The 18662-nt window shown below is 40.9% G+C and overlaps 1 protein-coding gene across 2 annotated transcripts in view; it reads right to left on the bottom strand.

The window, feature by feature from the left end:
- Nucleotides 1-18662, bottom strand: part of FRAS1 (Fraser extracellular matrix complex subunit 1) — a 425396-nt gene that overhangs the window by 98864 nt on the left and 307870 nt on the right. For both annotated transcript variants that reach the window (XM_037051016.1, XM_037051015.1), the window contains exons 31-35: nucleotides 17220-17395; nucleotides 11914-12030; nucleotides 5185-5299; nucleotides 3539-3676; nucleotides 676-708 (exon numbers count right to left, since the gene is read on the bottom strand). In XM_037051016.1, the coding sequence (XP_036906911.1) occupies nucleotides 676-708; nucleotides 3539-3676; nucleotides 5185-5299; nucleotides 11914-12030; nucleotides 17220-17395 (579 nt within the window). The remainder of the gene's footprint in view (nucleotides 1-675; nucleotides 709-3538; nucleotides 3677-5184; nucleotides 5300-11913; nucleotides 12031-17219; nucleotides 17396-18662) is intronic.

The raw sequence follows: 18662 nt of genomic DNA, 5'->3' as shown, positions 1-18662 counted from the left end.
AAAACCACAATTGGATATCATCTCACACCTGTCGGAATGGCTATTAATAATAAATCCACAAATGACAAGTATTGTCGAGGATGTGAAAAAAAGGGACCCTTGTGCACTGCTGGTGGGAATGCAGACTAGTGCAGCCACTGTCGAAAGCAGTGTGGCATTACCTCAAAAATTAAAATGGATCTGCCTTGTTCCAATAAAACCCAAAGCACTGACATATGCACCCCTATGTTCCTTGCAGTGTTGTTTACAATCACCAAATTTGGAAGTAGCCCAAGTGTTCATCAGTAGATGAGTGGATAAAAAAGCTGTGGTACATCTACACAATGGAATATTATTTGAATCCAAAACAGAAGGAAATACTATGTTTTGCAATAGCATGCATGGACCTGGGGAGTATTGTGCTAAGTGAAATAAGCCAGTCAGAGAGAGACGAATACCATATGATCTCAGTTATATGTGGAATCTATGAACAAAGTAAAAAACAAACTAGAAAGAGAGTCACGGACACAGAGAGCAGACTGACAGCTGTGAGAGGGAAAGGGGGTCAGCAGGCGGGGTATAAAAGGTGAAGGGATTAGGAAAGCTAAAAGTAATGATGAAGAGAATGAAAAGAAAAGACTAATAAGAAAAAGGAAAAATTCCATTACATAATAAAATTCAGGTTAAAATCTTTACCTGTGAAATGGAATTTCACTGATTCTGGGAGACCTGCAAGAACAGAAGAGAGAAAATCAATGTATTAAAAACATTTTAGGGTTAGAGACAGACAGGGAAGGTATAAAATATGGGCCAGAGGTTAGAAAAGTAAAGAACATTTTCATCTAAATCACTATGGTTTTAGGAAAGGCTACCAGGTCATTTGATAATGTTATGTTGAATTTAATGGTGCCAGCACTAATTTTAAGTAACAAAAAGAGCCACACAGTGGAATAATTTTATATCTCAGCAGTCAGAGTGATTTATAATTCATTCGGATCTCATTTTATCAGTACATAAAATCTTACAAATCTGCAAACGTGGGTGATGTCATATATCACCAACAAGGCTCTGGTGGGTAATTCCATTGTAGAATTGAGTGGCGCTGGGACAGTGATTTACACACTGCAACACTGAGAGATTTATCTCATAGCATTTATCCCATAGATTATATGGGACAGGACTCTGCTCTCTACAAAGGCTCTGGGAACTCTAGTGAGTGTAATGGATATGGAAATAACTTCAACCACGGCAGACACATTTTCTTTCCCTCTAATCCCAGGATATCCTACATAAAGTAGGGGCTAGAACATTTTCACGGGCTATTGTTTAATTAGTTGTTGAGAACCACTCTGCTTGGTTTCAGGAGTTGTAACTGCCCCCCCATGGTTAAGACTGAGTGAGCGACCTGCAGAATTCGAGCCACAAAAAGACAAAGGTTGTCTCTAGTAGCAAATGCTGCCTCTGCTTCCTCCCCCTTCCCCCAAAGCATGATCGATAGTCCATGATGGGTAAGACTCCTCAGAGAGAGGGGCAACCTAAGACAGACTCGATCACTTGGGAGGACATCATGGAAGGACTGAGGGGCTGCAACAAAGAGGGAGTGATGGACCCTTGCCCCCCTTCGGCTATTCTGACATAGCCTGAGTCCCCATGTCCTCTGGGAGAAGCACTTCCTGGCTCTAATCCACTTAAGCCTGAAAACCTATGATGGGGGAGGCAGTGCAGCTCCTTGCCTTGCTAGAGCAGTAGCAGGGTGATCAGGCATAAGAAAGAATTCTTAAAAATCCTGTGAAACCTGCTTTGCTAAGAGTGCTTTCATTCATATGTTAAGGGTCCAAGCAGGAAATGAGTATGTCTCCCAAAGTTTCTGCAACCTCCTTTCTTGACAGACACTGATTCAGACTAAGCCCTCAGATTTGTTTGAAATGTTATCTACTGTTTGAGCCTTGCTGCCTGTATTCCTGTGTATTATAACCCAATAAAAACTCCCGGAGGAAGGGGCTCCTGGCCTTTTTCCTTTGAGAAATTGGCCATCTCTCCTCCCCAAGCAGATCATGTCTTAGTAGTGTTACTTTCATCTGTGGCAGATGGGGGGACCTGTGGGCAGTCGCCCCCACAACCAGTTATTAAACACTTGGTGATACTCTTTAGAGAAGCAGCCTACCCACATCCTTAGAGATTATCTATTGGAGTAATCATTTCTTAGACAATTGCATTTATATAAATAATGGCAAGTATTACTTTAGATGTTGGCCATAATTTAAAATATAACTCTAAAATTATTTGATCCATGTTGAACTCATCACAGAAAATTAACAGCTATTCTGCATTAATACAGTTACCATATCAAAATAGTATTCAATATTAATTGTGTTACGTGGTACATCTACATTAAAGATCATAAAGAAACAGGCTTCAAGATTTTTAGGCACAGAAATATTTAGGGTAGAAACTCAAAACTCCTGCTTTCCAGTCAACAGCTTTGACTACTGGGTCAGGAGGAAAGATTGGGGTGGCAAGGATTAAGGTTACCTTGGCCTAGTGGAAGGGCACGCACTGGCTGGGTTTAGAATTTCAGTTATTCTGTGACTTAGTCCTCTTTTCCTTTAAAATATGCCCACTGACAAACCCGTGTTTTAATCTCCAAACATTGCCTGCACTCTCCATTCCTACACGGGGTCTTCCCCGAGGGACGGCAGGATCTTTCACCCCTTCCAGCCACATGCCCGTCCACTCCGGCCTCCTTGACAAACCCGTTCCCACTCCTGCAGCTGAAGAGTTCCCCGTGAAAAGCCATTCTCCTAGATCTTCATCTGCCCACCAGGTCCTGCTGTTCTTGGAATGGAGATCCAAATCCCCACATATATACGGTGCTTCTAAGGTCTCTCCCTTCTCTCTAAAGGCCTGACTCCGCTCTGCTCAACCATCCGCATCCAGAAAGCCACATTCTGTCCCTTCCCAGGGACTCTGCACCTCGGGGGGTGTTCTTTCTTCAGGAATGGTCTCCACCTGAACTATCCCAACACGCACACTTAGGCTAGTTAGTTTCTCCCCATCTCTCCATGGTCAATACCACCCTGGGGTAGCCTCCACTGAGCCTTCAGTCAAGTTCAGTCTTGTTACATCTAATTCCAGCACTTTTCAGAGCTCTTATCTCATTCTGCAATTAAACATTCATTACTGTGATTATTTATTGAATTCTGCCTCCATTAGAGGCAGACAGAGGATCTGTACTTGGACCCCCAAAGTTGCCAGGAACGGGATTTATGTCTCTTTTTACTCACCACTAGATGTCCAGGCCTCACTCAGTGATTGCCACATAGTAGGCATAAGATGAAGATTTATTGAAGGTATTCTTGAATGCATGAATACATTTTTTGAAAAGTGATGAACTAAGCCCAAGCTACAAATTGGCCCGCAAGTCTCAAGCTATTCTGGTCCGCTACAAAACAGTGCCACTGAACTATCTAGGAGGACTACAGAAAGAGTTAGGGTGAGCCCGCCAGGAAGACCCACAGAGAACAGCCTGGGTGCCTCAAAAGGGAGAAGAAAGAAGTACCAGCGAAGGAGAAGGCCGTGATCTCCTGGAGGTGGGGCGCTGCCGTGGGAGGCCGGTACGTGATTTTGCCCTGGTTGATGTCTTCCTGTGTGAAATGCCGGACGGGAGAGTGAGGCTGGTCCCTGTGTTCGATGATCCCTGGGGGAAAGACTGGGCATGAGCATCAGCAGTCGTTCTGGAGGGTTAACTGTCACCCATGCTAGCAGCTGCCTGTCCCACTGGTGAGAGTCTTTTGTCTTTCAGGAACAACTGCTCTCAGGTTGGTCTTGGTATACTATTCTGCTATCTAGGAAAGGCCAATCTGAAACCCAAACAGACCCTTGACTAGGAATCGTGACTATCAACAACAGTGAAACACAAACTACTACCTCCACCATATCTTTGACCAGGTAATTCTCCAGAAGTCATAGACACTGTGCCGTAACTATGAGATTCTCTCAACTGAGTTTAAGTTCAAAGGTCCATGAGAAAATAGCACAGGCTGGTCCCCTGGTAGAATTTTTCTCAGTCTACTCACTTTCCTTCAGGAACTCTTTAGTCTCTGTGATGGTCTGTGGCAACAGTAACATGGGGCTGGATTATTCTAGGACTTGAATCTACAATTGTTACTCTGCTTGTGATAAGTGCTTTAGGAGCTGCCTGTCTGCCTCTCATTTCTAAATTTTACAGGTACAGAACTGATGCTGTGATCTTCTTTCATGTCCTGTTATCTCTTTCAAAGGAGGATACATGTGAGGTTCGGTGTTGGTCTACTTCAACTTCTGAAGGGCTGAGAGACAGTCCATTCGGGCTACTGGACTGAAAGAACATCATCTCTCCCTGGCAACACAGAGAAAACGACTCTAGCTCTGACTCAGATTAAAAAGAGAAGATGATGACATTTAAACTTTTAATCTCTTTGGATTTTATCCAAGTGTAAAAATTTAATTTTTAGAACTTTTCATTTCTTTGATTTTATCAAAGTCTAAAAATTAAATGTTTTCTCTTTGGGAATTTCATAATGTGATTGCTTACATCTAGAGCAGTGATTGATCTTAGGAGAGCTGCCTCAGAGACAGAAGCAGAATTGTCATGATAGAAGCTGATCTCCTTCCTACAAGGGACAGCCGCATTTCTCCTGGGCACTGGCTTATTAGTTAAACCCAAAGCTCAGAGATCTTAAGGTGAGGATCAACAGTAGGGACCCACCTCTCCTCCGACTGGACCTACCTTTCCATGTGTGGCTCAGCCCCCTCTGAGTTCTCTGGCAAAACTCTTGCCTTTCACACATTCTCACTCTGGTGCTCACCTGTCATAACTGTACCAGGGCAGGCCCTGTCCCTACAGGCAGTGCCTGTGTCTGTCCAGGTGTCGGTCCAGCTCTCCCTATGCAAGGGAGGGGGAGCCCAATCCAGGAACTAAAGCTGCGTGCACACCACGCTCTCTGGCATGGTTCTGCTGATGCCAAAGTTGACACATTCACCTCCCTCAGTCTGACCACAGTGTCTCTTTTTTCACAATTGGTTCTAAACTCGGGGGATAGGAACATGGGATATCAATAATTGTTACATCTTAAAATTTCAACAAGTCTAAGCAGACAAAACTCTTTTCAGACTGGTCAACAGCTAGAAAACATCACCTAAGAAATCACTGACTGCACATCTTACCTTGATTTGGATGCAGAGGTAGAGTGATGTTGTATATAATCTTTCCACTTGGCTTCTCGGAATTTGCAAAGGAGAGGGAATGAGGCTGAATCACGGTCAGGTCATCTTCCCGAGCCTAGACAAAGTTTAAGAAGGAAGAAGAAAGAAGTGGTGTGATAAAAACAAAAGCCAGAGGCAAAAAAAATCTTATTAAGAAAACAAAAGCAAACTCATTCTGAGCTTTTTAATTAGTCACACATAAAATTTTCTCTGAGGGTTCAAAAGAAAGAGCTGGTCTCTTACACTGTAGATTGGTCCCAGCCCTAGGGAGTTCACAGGGCTATAGAGTCCTGTTCAGGTTTTCCTGCATCCTGACCCTTCTCTCTCCTGTCCCCTGCCCCAGGTTTCCACTGGTGTGTACTCTGGGAATCCCAATATGGCCGCTTTCCCTCGGTGTAGCTCACAGTGATGCATATTTGAAAACGAGTCATCACAGCTGGCTATTCTACTATTCACAGCTGGATTGTGACAATGCTGCTCCTCCAACTTAATGAACTAAGGGCGCATCTGCTAAGAAGTTCCCTCCAACCCCCCAGCTTTGCTGATGGGCACTGTGATTCTTTGTTTGTTTTTTGAACTGTGATGGTTTCTGAGGACTAAAGATGAACTTTAGTTCAAAAACCAACAGAGGCTCATCATTTAAATTGAGATTTAAGAATTATTTGTTTACTAAAGAAAAAATAAAATAGTCAACATTTCTCTTTGTCTCCATTCTACTATTCAAAAGAACCAGATACTGCTTTTCTCTTCTAGTTCTCAGAATCCAAAGAAGACTCAAGGACAATTACTCAGAAGGCCAATGTGTATGCAGCAGCCTTTACCATCCATTCACCTGCGTGTATTCATCACACACCATCACTGACAACACTCAAAAAAGAGAGAGGCAGGGGGAGAGATTCAGTGTCCTGTGATCAGGCATCCCAGTGAGGTGCAGACAGCAGCAAAACCAGAGGAGAGGAGAGAGGGGAAAGTGGTGTGAGCATGGGCCCTTTGACTGGGTCACACCTGCTGTCAATAGCACAGAACAAACACATCCGGCTCTTTGCAGGCTCCTCCTAACTGACCCCTGAAGGGTTAGAGTTTGACCCCTTCTCCTGCTCCTTGAAGCTTTGCTTACTTCGGAGGAATTTCCCTGTTTAGGAAAAGATTAAGTAGGGTTTAGTAATTCTTATGGAGGAGGTATGGTGTTCTTCCTTTTAACCATGAAAAGACTGAAGGTTACAGTTGCTCTTTTAATTGTCCCCAAGGCATATTTGTCTTGGGGAGAGGTAGCATTAGTAGGTTAGGACAATCCCTCTATAGGAGAGTCATATTTCAGACCATTGCTCAGCTCTGGAAGGTATAAAGCAAAGCAAATCGGGATTGCAAAACAGTGCCCTGTCTCTCACCGTAAAATAAAACAAATTAGGACAACAAATTAAACATACAAGCCCTAAATAAGGTGTTCATGGAGCATACATGTGTGTACATAGTTATAAATGTGTACATGTGTGCACACACCTATAAATGTGTAACATGTGTGCACACGGATACATGGTTCAGTACATGGTTCAGTACCATTTGCCACCATTGTGATCTCAAAACCATCAGAATAATGCAAATTCTGAGTATCATGAGATATTTTTGAAAATCTGGAGGTATCTTTAAACCTCTAAGTAAAGTGATAAGAAGAAAGAATAAGTATGGACATAGGACTATAGAAAAGAGAAATATGTTCCAACCACGATAATAGATATTTCATATCCATGAAATTTATGGATACTATTTTTCTACTAATAAAAATAGACAGTAGGTAGAAAAAGGACTTAATTCTCTGAACAAAGCAATACTGAGGTTGTGATGTATCAAAGTATAATCAATTTTAATATTGCCTATTTGGAATGTTCAATACTCATCAATTAAACATAGTAAGAAATGAGAAATTAAATTTCATAGAAATCATTATAGAAGACACTTTTATTAACATATCTGTCAACAAAAGAATATTACAGAATAATGACTTTCATAATACCCATATTATTTCTGTATATAGCCAGAATTCAACCACTTCCCCCCATGGCCATGGCCATGGCCACTGCCAGGATGACTCCTAAGTGCTTTCTTGCCACCCCACCCCCCCATTCTATCTCAACGCAGTAGCCAGCCAGTGTGAACCCTTTGAAAAGGACATTAGACCTCTGCTCAACACCCTGCAATAGCTCTCCATGTTCCTCAGAATAAAAACTAAGTTCCTATAATGGCCTACGAGGCCTGACATGATCTGCACCCTCCGCTGCCTCCTGTACTGCCCCCCATGGCCCCCACCCACATACTCAGACAATCTGTGAACTCATGTCAATTACGTGTGCTTCCATTCACTTTTCTCCAGCTGAACTGGCTTCCTTGCTATTCCTCGAACACCGACGCGTACTCCCAACTCGATGCCTCTGAACACATGGTTCCTGGGCCTGGAATTCTCTTTCCTCAGATATCTGCATGGCTATCTCCTCAATTCCTGTAAGTCTTTCCTTAAATGCCATTGTCTTAATAAAGCCCACCCTGACCACCTTACTTAAAATTGCAACGTACGTCTCCTCTGCCCCCTCCCCCACTACATTCCCCATACCCTTGGTCCTGATCTACTTTCTGTTTTGCCATAATCCTTCTCACTCACTCACTATAGGTGAGTTATTGACTTTATTACTTATACCCAACAGAATGTAAACTCCATGAGAACATGAATTTTTATTTGTTTATGGGTGGATTAGTACATGGAATTACTTGATAAAAATTTGTTGAGTGGATAAAGCATACTGTAATAAAATGGTTAAGCTAAGAAATAAAACAATAAAATATTTTTATAATAACTTAATCAGTAACTGTTTTAGAATACTTTCCATTGCATTTCAACAGTATCTAAAGAATCAGGAGGAGCAAATATTTTAACACATAAACCTTAGCAAAGTGCACATAACTTAAACTTTGGGTCAGGATTTACAGACAACATCATCATTTCACCCTGTATTAAAAGCAAAGACCAATTTCATATGCTATCATTCTATTAAAGCAGCAAAGCCCACAATGGGCCTGAGAAAGCAGATGCCCATGAATAATGAGACGAGATAAATAAAAAGGAGGTATTACAAGAAATTATCTTCTCACAGAGTTTATTAGTTAGGACAACAAAATCAATCCATTCCTTTGGTCATGTAGCAAATTATTTAGTAAGAGACTACTATATGCAAGGCACCAAGCCAAGTATTGATGGAGACACAAGATGAGTCAGATATAGACCCTTTCCTCAAGAATTCCACTTTTTTTGTAGGAGAAAATCATAAATAATAATGTAAGATATTCTAAGTAGTGTAAAAGGCTCAGATAAATGCACAGTAGGAATTCCAAGGATACACTTGATCTTAGCCAAAAGGCCGAGAAGCGATAGGAATTCCAAGGATAAACAAACATTTCCAGAGATTGCAGAAATAATTCTATTGGTTTCTCATAGGTCTCAAGAATAAGCATGGACACAGAAGCCCGCAACCACGAAATAGATAGAGCATGCCCAGACTGGAGTCTGTATCACAAAAGAGGTCAGCTGTTCTGACTTGGTCCTCACTAGCCCCAACAGGGGCGGTTTTAACGGAACTCTGCCACGGCAATCACTCTGAACACAAATGAAACCAGGAGAGAAAGGCTTCTTCAGGGTCTTTCCCTCGAGCAGTGACTTTGGCCAACCCAATCCTGAGGACTGCACCCATTTGAGAAGGGAAATAATAAATACTATGTCTTTCACGTTAAGAGTTAACAGAATTTCTTTTTCCCTTTAAGAAAGGAATTGGAAATATGATATTAAAAGAAGGATGCCTGTATGATTAATTTATTTGGATTTGAAGAGGATACAATTTAGGGAGTTATTAACTATGTGAGATTAGGTCTGAAAATGTTCATCTAGTCAACAAATATTTACTAAGCAACTACTTCATATGCGGCATTGTGCAAGATACTGAGGACAATACCAAGATTAATTAATCAAATATTTCACCCTTAAGAATTTTCTAAGTCAAATAGCAGATGATTACTTGGAAAACTATGAATTGATGCGAATCTATTAACTCATTTACAAAATATTACACTCTCTAGGCCATGATACTTATTAGTAAATATGCCTGTTTTCAGAACTCCATGCCCAAATTTGATATATATCCTAAATGTGTACATATGTTTATACATGAGTATATAATTTATTTATAAATAATTGTGCATTTATTCTTACATGTTTAAACTTCAGTCACCTTTAAAGTACTCTCCATTTGATTCAATACCTCTATTGAGATTTTTTTCCCACTGCTCAAAACAGTTTTCGAACTCGCCAATTTTGATGCCTTTTAGTGCTTCTGCTGTTTTTTGTTTCACCTCTTCCACACAGGCAAAATGTTTCCCTTTGAGGACTTTTCTCATTGGGGAAACAGAAAAAAGTTTCTTGCCCTTTCTAGGGGTAAGATCAGGTGAATAGGCAGGGTGGGGCACGGGGCATTTTTGGTCAAAAACTGCTGAACACTCAGTGCAGCGTGGGCAGGTGCACTTGTCCATCGCCCATCATGAAATGGGCAGATGTGCAGAAAGAGTCTTCAAAAATAACTCACTGAAGCTGAATGCAGCCTCTCACAACAATGTCAGGTGGTGCACCGATACAGACGGGTTCCTAGAGCACTCACCTAGCAGGGGGAGCCTGTACTACAGGGACCTGCCCTCCAGAAGATAATTCCGGGGTTTTGGGGATTGCCCCTCATCCCATATATGATATATATCTTATAATGTATGTATTCACATAATTCTGATGAACATAATTCTGCAAACTAAACAGAAGATCCCAGTTAAAGGATCTTGGATTTGATAAATAACAGAATCACAGAAAAGCCACAGAACCAATTTCAATTTAGGCAGGCATTTGATTATGTTGCTTTTCACTCTATTCCATTTTCCCGGGAAATCTCAGTTATGCCCAAGGATTTAACCACTATGTAGCATTAAGGATTCTTAAAGGCTCCTTAAGAACAGAAACTGTACTTTATGATCATTGAATCATCTATGTCTTTGGCATAAATGAGCAGCTCAAAGGTATGTGACTGGATGATTGGAGAGGTAGACTCCTCCCCTTAAACACATGTACGGATATATGATGCATGCATTTAGTATATATATATTCACAATGTATTTCCCAAATATACGCAACGCTGGTACTTAGATGAGTCCAAATCACTGGATCAAAGATGTGTTTTTGCTACAGATTACAAGTGCTTTGCAGTAATGGCCCTAATTGATATCAAAGGAAACACAAACTATGTATATTTTAAGGAATGAAAGATAGGCTAATTTCATTTGATGATACACTAACTTCTGTGATATCCTAAGTTACACAAACAGACCTAATTTGCAAACTAGCAGCCTGAGACCCTAAAGGTTAAATAGCTTGAAAAGTCTCTAGTGGTCCTTAGCAACAGATTGGCAACGGCGCCGTCTTCATAGCTCCTGGCCCATTTTTTCCCTCTAAACTCCAAGTTACACTGTATTAGCATTTGGCAAGAAATGTGCATGCACATTTTTCTTCACAGTTTAGAGAAAATTCTGATCCAAGTTCCTTCAGTCAGAATAATGAATTATAGACTTTATAGTGCTGCTGAATTATAATTTCTTTAAATTATGGTTTACAGTGGAAATGCCGATATCAGCTATTCATTAAAAACTTTCTATTTTCCCCTTTATGTCTCTGTCATGCCCCAGACCCATAATTTCTAAAACTATAGCTGATTTCTTTGTTGTGGCTCGAGGCTGATGCACGCTTTGGAGTGTAATTATGTGGGCGCTAACTCAAACGCAGACCCACGAGGATTAAAATGTAGAGGCTGTGGCTCTGTCTGGAAGAGGGGTTCTGGCATCACATTCCCCGTAGATGTGGGGTTACAGGGGAGCTGCTAATTGTCTGAACCGAGTTAGCTGCTGCCTCACTCCAAAGCTTCCCATGTGCCCACACTCCCTCCCACACAGCAGGCGAGTCCTTTTGGGAGGGAGCTCACTGACCTCCACATCCCCACCGCTCCTATGCTGCCTTCCGAATATCCCCAGTCTTATCGAGCTATTTGCCGTTTTCCCAACAATCGTATTCTCCATGGCCCCGGGTCTTTGCATGTGCGGTTTGTATGCCTCTCAGCGCCCTTTGCCATCACCTCTCCATTCCTTCCACTCTGCCCTCAAAACTTTCACTTGGGTCATCGTCACTTACCTCCCTGGATTCAGCATAGACACCAGCTTCTTCAGGGAATTTTTATAACAGAAAGGAAATTTGCAATAGGGCTTCTCTAAAAATGGGATAACAGTTTCTCCAGTGAGGTAGAGCTGTAATTGTCGGAGTAATTACACCCAAATGGCACAGATTAAACAGACATATGCCTGACATTCCTTCCAACTACTCAGTGACTGACTGGGACGCTGGGAAGAGGGAGCATCAGTGGATGAGAGGTCAAGGCGGAGTCCGTCTAACTTTCCTTTCACTCTGGGAATTTTAATTTCTTTTTCAAGTCAATGAGAAATGTGTTTACAGGGCCAGCATGATCTGCCTACCAGGCCAGGCATTCACCAGATACCAAAAACAGGGCACTGCATCAGACCCCATCAGCAAGCCTGGGAAACCTCAAGCCCTCCCATCCCACTCACAGTCATGTGGAGAGATGCTCCTGGAGAGAGCTGAGGCGCTTCCGGCGTCTGTGGCAAGATCGCAATGTTGAACGTGCGGCTCTCCAGGTGGGTGTGGGCCTCTGTGGCACTGGAAACCTGGAAAGAAACGTCGTACTGGTGAGCTTCCATTGAGTAGAGCGTGTTTGCGTGTGTTTACCACCCCCCTTCCCCAAATCATCTGTCTTTGAGTTCTGTCTGCTCCTGCATCACCATAGTCTACATAGTCCTTTTAGGAAATTCTGAAAATGCAGGAACGTGTAAATAAGAAATAAAATGTCATCTAGAATTTCACTACCTAGAAATAGTGCATATTAACATACTGATGCATTTTAGTTTAATCTATTTCCTATGCATATGCCAAAACTTTATATACAACTGTGCATTCTAAATTTTTACCAAACATAATACTAAGATTTTTGCTATATTATTAAACATTCTTTAAAACACAACTTTTGATAGCTACATAATGCTTCACTATGAGTACACATAATGCATGTTAGATGTGTAGTTTTTATTCTATTTTTAAAATTCTTATCCACCACAGACATCTACAGTTAGGTTACAAATGACAAATCTCCATCTAATCACTGCAAGGCACAGTTCATAACAATTAGTGTAGTGGTCACAGAACCAACTGTTTCTTGCTTCAAAAATGCCGGAGGAAAAAAAATGATGCTTTTCTTAACGCAGCTTCTCCCTCCTCAGTGCCACTGAGCAGCAACCTCACATCCCCCTCTCTGTCGTCTGCTCCAGCTTACGCTTCTTACAAAAACTACGAAGCCTGTGTGGCCTGTGTAGTAGCATTAATTCCACAGGAGGGGGAGCAAGGTTCCATAAATTCTGAGAAAATGGCAGGAATAGCAGCCCCTTCTTATGTTTTCTCTAGTTAGGCCAACAACATCAAAAAACTGTCTGTCTTCCCTGGGTCTCGACCACCCCTCATGCCTGCAGCTCAAGCTTCAGNACCATCCCTCTTCCCCAAATCATCTGTCTTTGAGTTCTGTCTGCTCCTGCATCACCATAGTCTACATAGTCCTTTTAGGAAATTCTGAAAATGCAGGAAAGTGTAAATAAGAAATAAAATGTCATCTAGAATTTCACTACCTAGAAATAGTGCATATTAACATACTGATGCATTTTAGTTTAATCTGTTTCCTATGCATATGCCAAAACTTTATATACAACTGTGATTCTAAATTTTTACCAAACATAATACTACGATTTTTGCTATATTATTAAACATTCTTAAAAACACAACTTTTGATAGCTACATAATGCTTCACTATGAGTACACATAATGCATGTTAGATGTGTAATTTTTATTCTATTTTTAAAATTCTTATTCACCACAGACATCTACAGTTAGGTTACAAATGACAAATCTCCATCTAATCACTGCAAGGCACAGTTCATAACAATTAGTGTAGTGGTCACAGAACCAACTGCTTCTTGCTTCAAAAATGCCGGAGAAAAAAATGATGCTTTTCTTAACGCAGCTTCTCCCTCCTCAGTGCCACTGAGCAGCAACCTCGCATCCCCCTCTCTGTCGTCTGCTCCAGCTTAGGCTTCTTACAAAAACTACGAAGCCTGTGTGGCCTGTGTAGTAGCATTAATTCCACAGGAGGGGGAGCAAGGTTCCATAAATTCTGAGAAAATGGCAGGAATAGCAGCCCCTTCTTATGCTTTCTCTAGTTAGGCCAACAACATCAAAAAACTGTCTGTCTTCCCTGGGTCTCGACCACCCCTCATGCCTGCAGCTCAAGCTTCAGAGTATCTGTATGTTTTCAAGGTGCCATCTCGCAGTGTTGCTATGAATACTGTGAGCGACAGAAGCTCTAATTCACTGAATGTCTCTCATGGGTCCAGCACTGCACTAGCTACTTCTCAAAAGTCACCATATGTAATACCCACAAAGTGGATATTACCTCCTTTTCTACAGATGAGGAAACTGTAGGTCAAAACAGTTAAGCACGGTGTCAGTGCCAATAAGGGTCAGTATCTAACCAAGTTGGCAGGTTGTGATCTTTCTGCTGACCAAGCTGACTGTCTGAAAGCTTTAGAAGATGAGGAAGATATGTTTTCCTACTTCTTGAAGAAGAGAAATGGAGCCCTGTGCAGGTAGTGAAATGTGAGCATACTGCCCAGCAAGGGGATCAGTTTTAGATTCCTTAGTAAAGATACCGGAGTGAAACACGTTGGTCTTTTTCAAATCACACCCCCTGAGGCTGTGTCAACAGGACCTGAATATACCAAAGCCAGGGCTCCTCCCCGTGGGAACAGTGACAAAAGTGTGCCTGCTTTCTTCTCCCTTCGCCAGGCTGTATTTTGTGAAGTCATACACATGACATAAAGCCCACGCCTTATAAGCAAAGTAACAGATGGAAGGCACTGATGGCTCATGACAGCACATGAACATTAAAAGGAAATTAAATTCACGCAGCTCGTATCACAATTTCTGCTTGAAAAAAAAGGAAGAAAAAGAAGAATCATGAAAACAGCATTTTTTTTTGTTTACAATTCTTTCGGGACCAAAGGACTTAGACTAAAACAAATAAGAAAAGTTGCTGTTTTCTTAGCACATAGTTAAAGTGTCTGTGTCATTTCAAGTCAAAATATGAGCTAAGCCTATAAAACAATGAGACTTTAAAAACAAGCTCACCAAACCTTTTACATCCAGGAGAACATTAGCTCAGAGAGTTGCCTCACACTGGCCTTCAGAGGGAGCTCAACAATGATGTCAAAAAACTGAGCTTGTTACTTCATAATTACTCCCTGTTTCAACCCAAAATAATTACTAGTCTTCTTCCTACCAGACAGGATTCTGAATGTCTTTGGCTATTTGGTTACATTTTAAAATCTACTTCCAAAGGATGACATGCTACCACCATTGAGAATATTTTGAAGACTATCCCATGAGTTTGGGAGATTTCAAATCGGAGTTTTAAACATTTTGAGCAAAATGTGTGAAGACTCATCACAGGGAACCACTTACCAAGTAATGATGTTCAACCAGATGTCTTAAACTCAAGCAGGTCTATTAAAAAATGGGTAAATTTTGCTATTTTATAATTACCCACTTAGTAACCAACTTGCAAAGGCAATCAAATACCATTTCGAGCAGGTGCCAAGAATCCCATTCCAGGGAAACAATCCAGATTGATAATGTTCTTCATCCTAGTGCCTATGAAGGCAAAAGCAGATCCGAGGATTCTGGTTTGCTAGGTGACTTCCTTTGATTGAGGTCTTTGCTTCCACTGTGACTCATTCTGCTGAGTCCCCAGGTGCTAAAAATGAAATGTTAATTCGGGCAAAGGGCACATATGTGCTGGATATCATCTCGTTTTAATGGTTTCCAAGTTTATTTCAACTTGCTCTTTGGAAACACACATCTTTTATCCACTATGAATTAGCCAAGCAATGAAGATGTGCACGCCAGGCTCCAGAGGCAGAAGGTATGGTCATTTTCGCAAGGTGAGCTATTGTGGTAGTTTCTCCCCAACTGGATTCCCAGACAAAGGAACTTGGCTGAGCATCATGAGTGCTTCTTTATATTTTCTCTGCACGTTCCCAAATTCTTTTCTGTATTTATGTTTAAATGGTATCTCTCATTCATACTTCCCCATTGCTTTGTACTTCTGTTTGGTTCTTTATTCCCAATTGTCCTTCACAGAGGTTTGTCTCACTGTATCGGTCTTTCCAGAGAGTCAGGTTTTGTACTCATGTATCAATTCTAGCATTTTACAATTAACCAGTTTTCTGCTTAGCTCTATTAATTCCTTCTTTTTGCTTTTCTTAAGTTTCCTTTTGGTTCTCCAGCTAGAGAACCAAAAAGCTTGAGTTAAATATTTAGTCCATTTATTTTCACACTTTTCTGCTCAATCATAAGAGCTTAAGGCCATAAATTTTGTCCGCATCAATTAAGTTTTGATAATTTTTTTCCTCCTTATCAATATTTCTTAATAGTTTTCCATTTTGATTTCTTTTTAATTACTTGGGAGACTCTTTTACAATTTCAAATGGTTTGAATTTTTGGCCCTCTTTTATTAACTTCTAATTATACAGGAAGTAATGCCTGCTTGAGTGTGGTTGGTGGGGTAATAACATGGGTGTAATAATTTATAGTTTTAATTTAAAGATTTCACCCAAAACGTCATATGGTGTGCTTGAGTGTGATATTGTTATGTTACAAAATTATATGCTTATGATTTTGTAATAAAAGATTTTATAATAAAAAAGGGGTATTATTTGTGCTGGACTCTGTATTTCATAATAGCTAGAGAACATCCCCTGTATAATTTCTTTTTTTCTTTTTTTCATTTGTTGGCAGTGTTCTTTTGATTTGGTTGTTTCAGCTGGCTCAGGCTACTTCAACAAAAATACCACAGACTGGGTAGCTCAGAAACAACAGAAACTTATTCCTCCCAGTTCTGGAGGCTGGAAGTCTGAGGTCACGGTGCTGGCACAGTGGGGCTCTGGTGAGGGCCCTCGTCTGGGCCGTAGACAGCCATCTTCTCATTGTGTCCCCATGGTGGGAGCAAGCTCTCTTGTGATTCTTGTAAGTGTACCAACCCCACTCATGAGGGCCCACCCCTCACGACCTCACCTAATTTAATCACCTACCAAATACTTCACCCCCATATGTAATCATATGGAGGAGAGAAGGATTTCAACATACTAACTGGGGGGCAGGTGGACACAAACATTCAGTCTATAGCACTGATATTAACCAATGTTTACAAATGGTAGTAGCAATCCCTTACCTAGTGATAGGCAGTAGTCTAAATGCTTTAGATGTATTAACTCATTAGATCTTTACAATAATTCTATTTTAAAGATGAGGACTCTAAAGCATAAAATCTTTGTCCTAGTAATTTTCCCAAAGCTGTCTACTTAATATGTGGCGGGACTAAAATATGAATTCCTGGATTCGGCCACCAAGCCCATGATCTTATTAGAAGCTGTTAAATGTTCCAAAAACACTCGAGAAAAAAATAAGACTTTTTCTTCCATATGGCATTTTAATATTTCGGAAACATTTTTTCTAAACACTTTAGCCACTATCTATTATAAACCTCTTTGCTGTAAAATGACTCTGCTTGAGGAAATATCTGTAAGATTGAATTAGTAGATTCAAAATACCCCTCAATTATATTAATTTCACTTTTTTCTTCCCCGAAATCGGATTACTAGGCAATCATAGAAAATTCCCTAAGTTGTTCATGAATAAAATTGATGGTTTTCATCAGACCACCCTGACATTGGAAAAGTTAGGAAGCAGAGGGTACCTGGAAGCGGAAGGAGTCACTCTGGGCTGGGACTCCCGAGTGCCTGTACCACACGATGCCATCATTGATGTCCTGCTGGGTGAAGGTGCTGGTGGGGGCTGCTGTCCTCCCATCAGGCAGGTGCTGTCCTTCTGCGGGGCTATCTGCAGGCATGTTAACCAGAAGGACCACCTCCCCTGCGAAAGCCACATGGTTAGTGAGGACCTTTGGGAAACGTAAAAGTCAGGACTCTCATTTTTTTCTACCACTATTTTTGTTTCAACAGAAAAGAAATGATGTACCGCTCTATTCTTACATAAGGTAAGGGAAGACCATTAACAGAGAATTTAATAGCTATCATCAAATCCACCTTCAGATGTAGAACTTCCAGTCTTTTAGCTAAAAGAACTAAAAGTCATTTAAGGGCAACTCATGTATGAAGTTATTGACTTGTATCTACCTAAGTTACATAAGGAGACCTAAACAGTCATGTACACTGCAAACCAATCCTCAAATACTGGGCAATTAGATTCATTTCTACCCGCAATTTTCTATGAACAGAAAATGCTTTCCAACCAGAAAGTTGTTGGTGTAAACACAATGGAAAATCAGAAAAACATTTCAGAAAAAGTTATCCTTGGGAGAATTCTGTACAGTGAAAATAATAACAGCTCTCACTGGGAAGCATTCAGCAGGCACAGCATGAAGCACTTCACGTGCTGGTTCAAACCCAGTTCCATGTCACCCAACTGTGTGAGCTTACTTATGTCTATAAGCTCCGATCCTCATAGGTAAAATAGAATAATAGTCCATACTTCACAGGTGCTTAGAAAAATGTTGGCATCCTTATCACTATGTTTTTAATTCTTCTGAAGATGCTATGTCATCTCCATTGTAAAGACACAGTTATTTGGGCTTGAAGCAGTTTAATACCTTGTTCAAGGTCACACAAACGATAAGTGGAGGAGCTGGAATTTGAATCCGATCTCATATTATTGGTCATGAAACTCTGTTAACAATCATGATTATTTTGTGTTCACAGGCCAATACTCACCCTTATAAATAACTAATTATGTTTTCTCCTCCTTCGTTCTCTAAACTTCATTAGAATTGAAGCAAGGAAATGTAAATCTAAATAACACTGCCAACAACACTAATCTGCTTCTATTGCCTATTGTTCACCAGAAGCTACTATCCTTTTAGAGTGAAACTGCAAATACAAAGGTGTCATAGAAGCAATGAAAATTCTGCAAGGAGAATATGCCTTCAAGTGAAGAAGACCCAGCGGAAGAATGGGTGGATTGCTGCAAACTGAAGCTGTGTTTTCAGGAAAATGTGCCTACTGATAAATCTGGAAGAAGCCTCTCTAATCCTCAGTGCGTGTGTGAGAGGGAGAGGGAGAAACTGTGCGTTTTAACAATGTTTTACAGGAGGCGACTCAGGTCTTCGTGCACTAAACACACT

This window comes from Sturnira hondurensis, unplaced genomic scaffold (genome assembly GCF_014824575.4).
Source record: "Sturnira hondurensis isolate 20B ecotype Veracruz unplaced genomic scaffold, ASM1482457v3 Scaffold0007036, whole genome shotgun sequence".
In the NCBI taxonomy this organism is placed as follows: Eukaryota; Metazoa; Chordata; class Mammalia; order Chiroptera; family Phyllostomidae; genus Sturnira; species Sturnira hondurensis.
The sequence above is the reverse complement of the archived record's forward strand: the minus strand, read 5'-3'. Positions and strand labels throughout refer to the sequence as shown.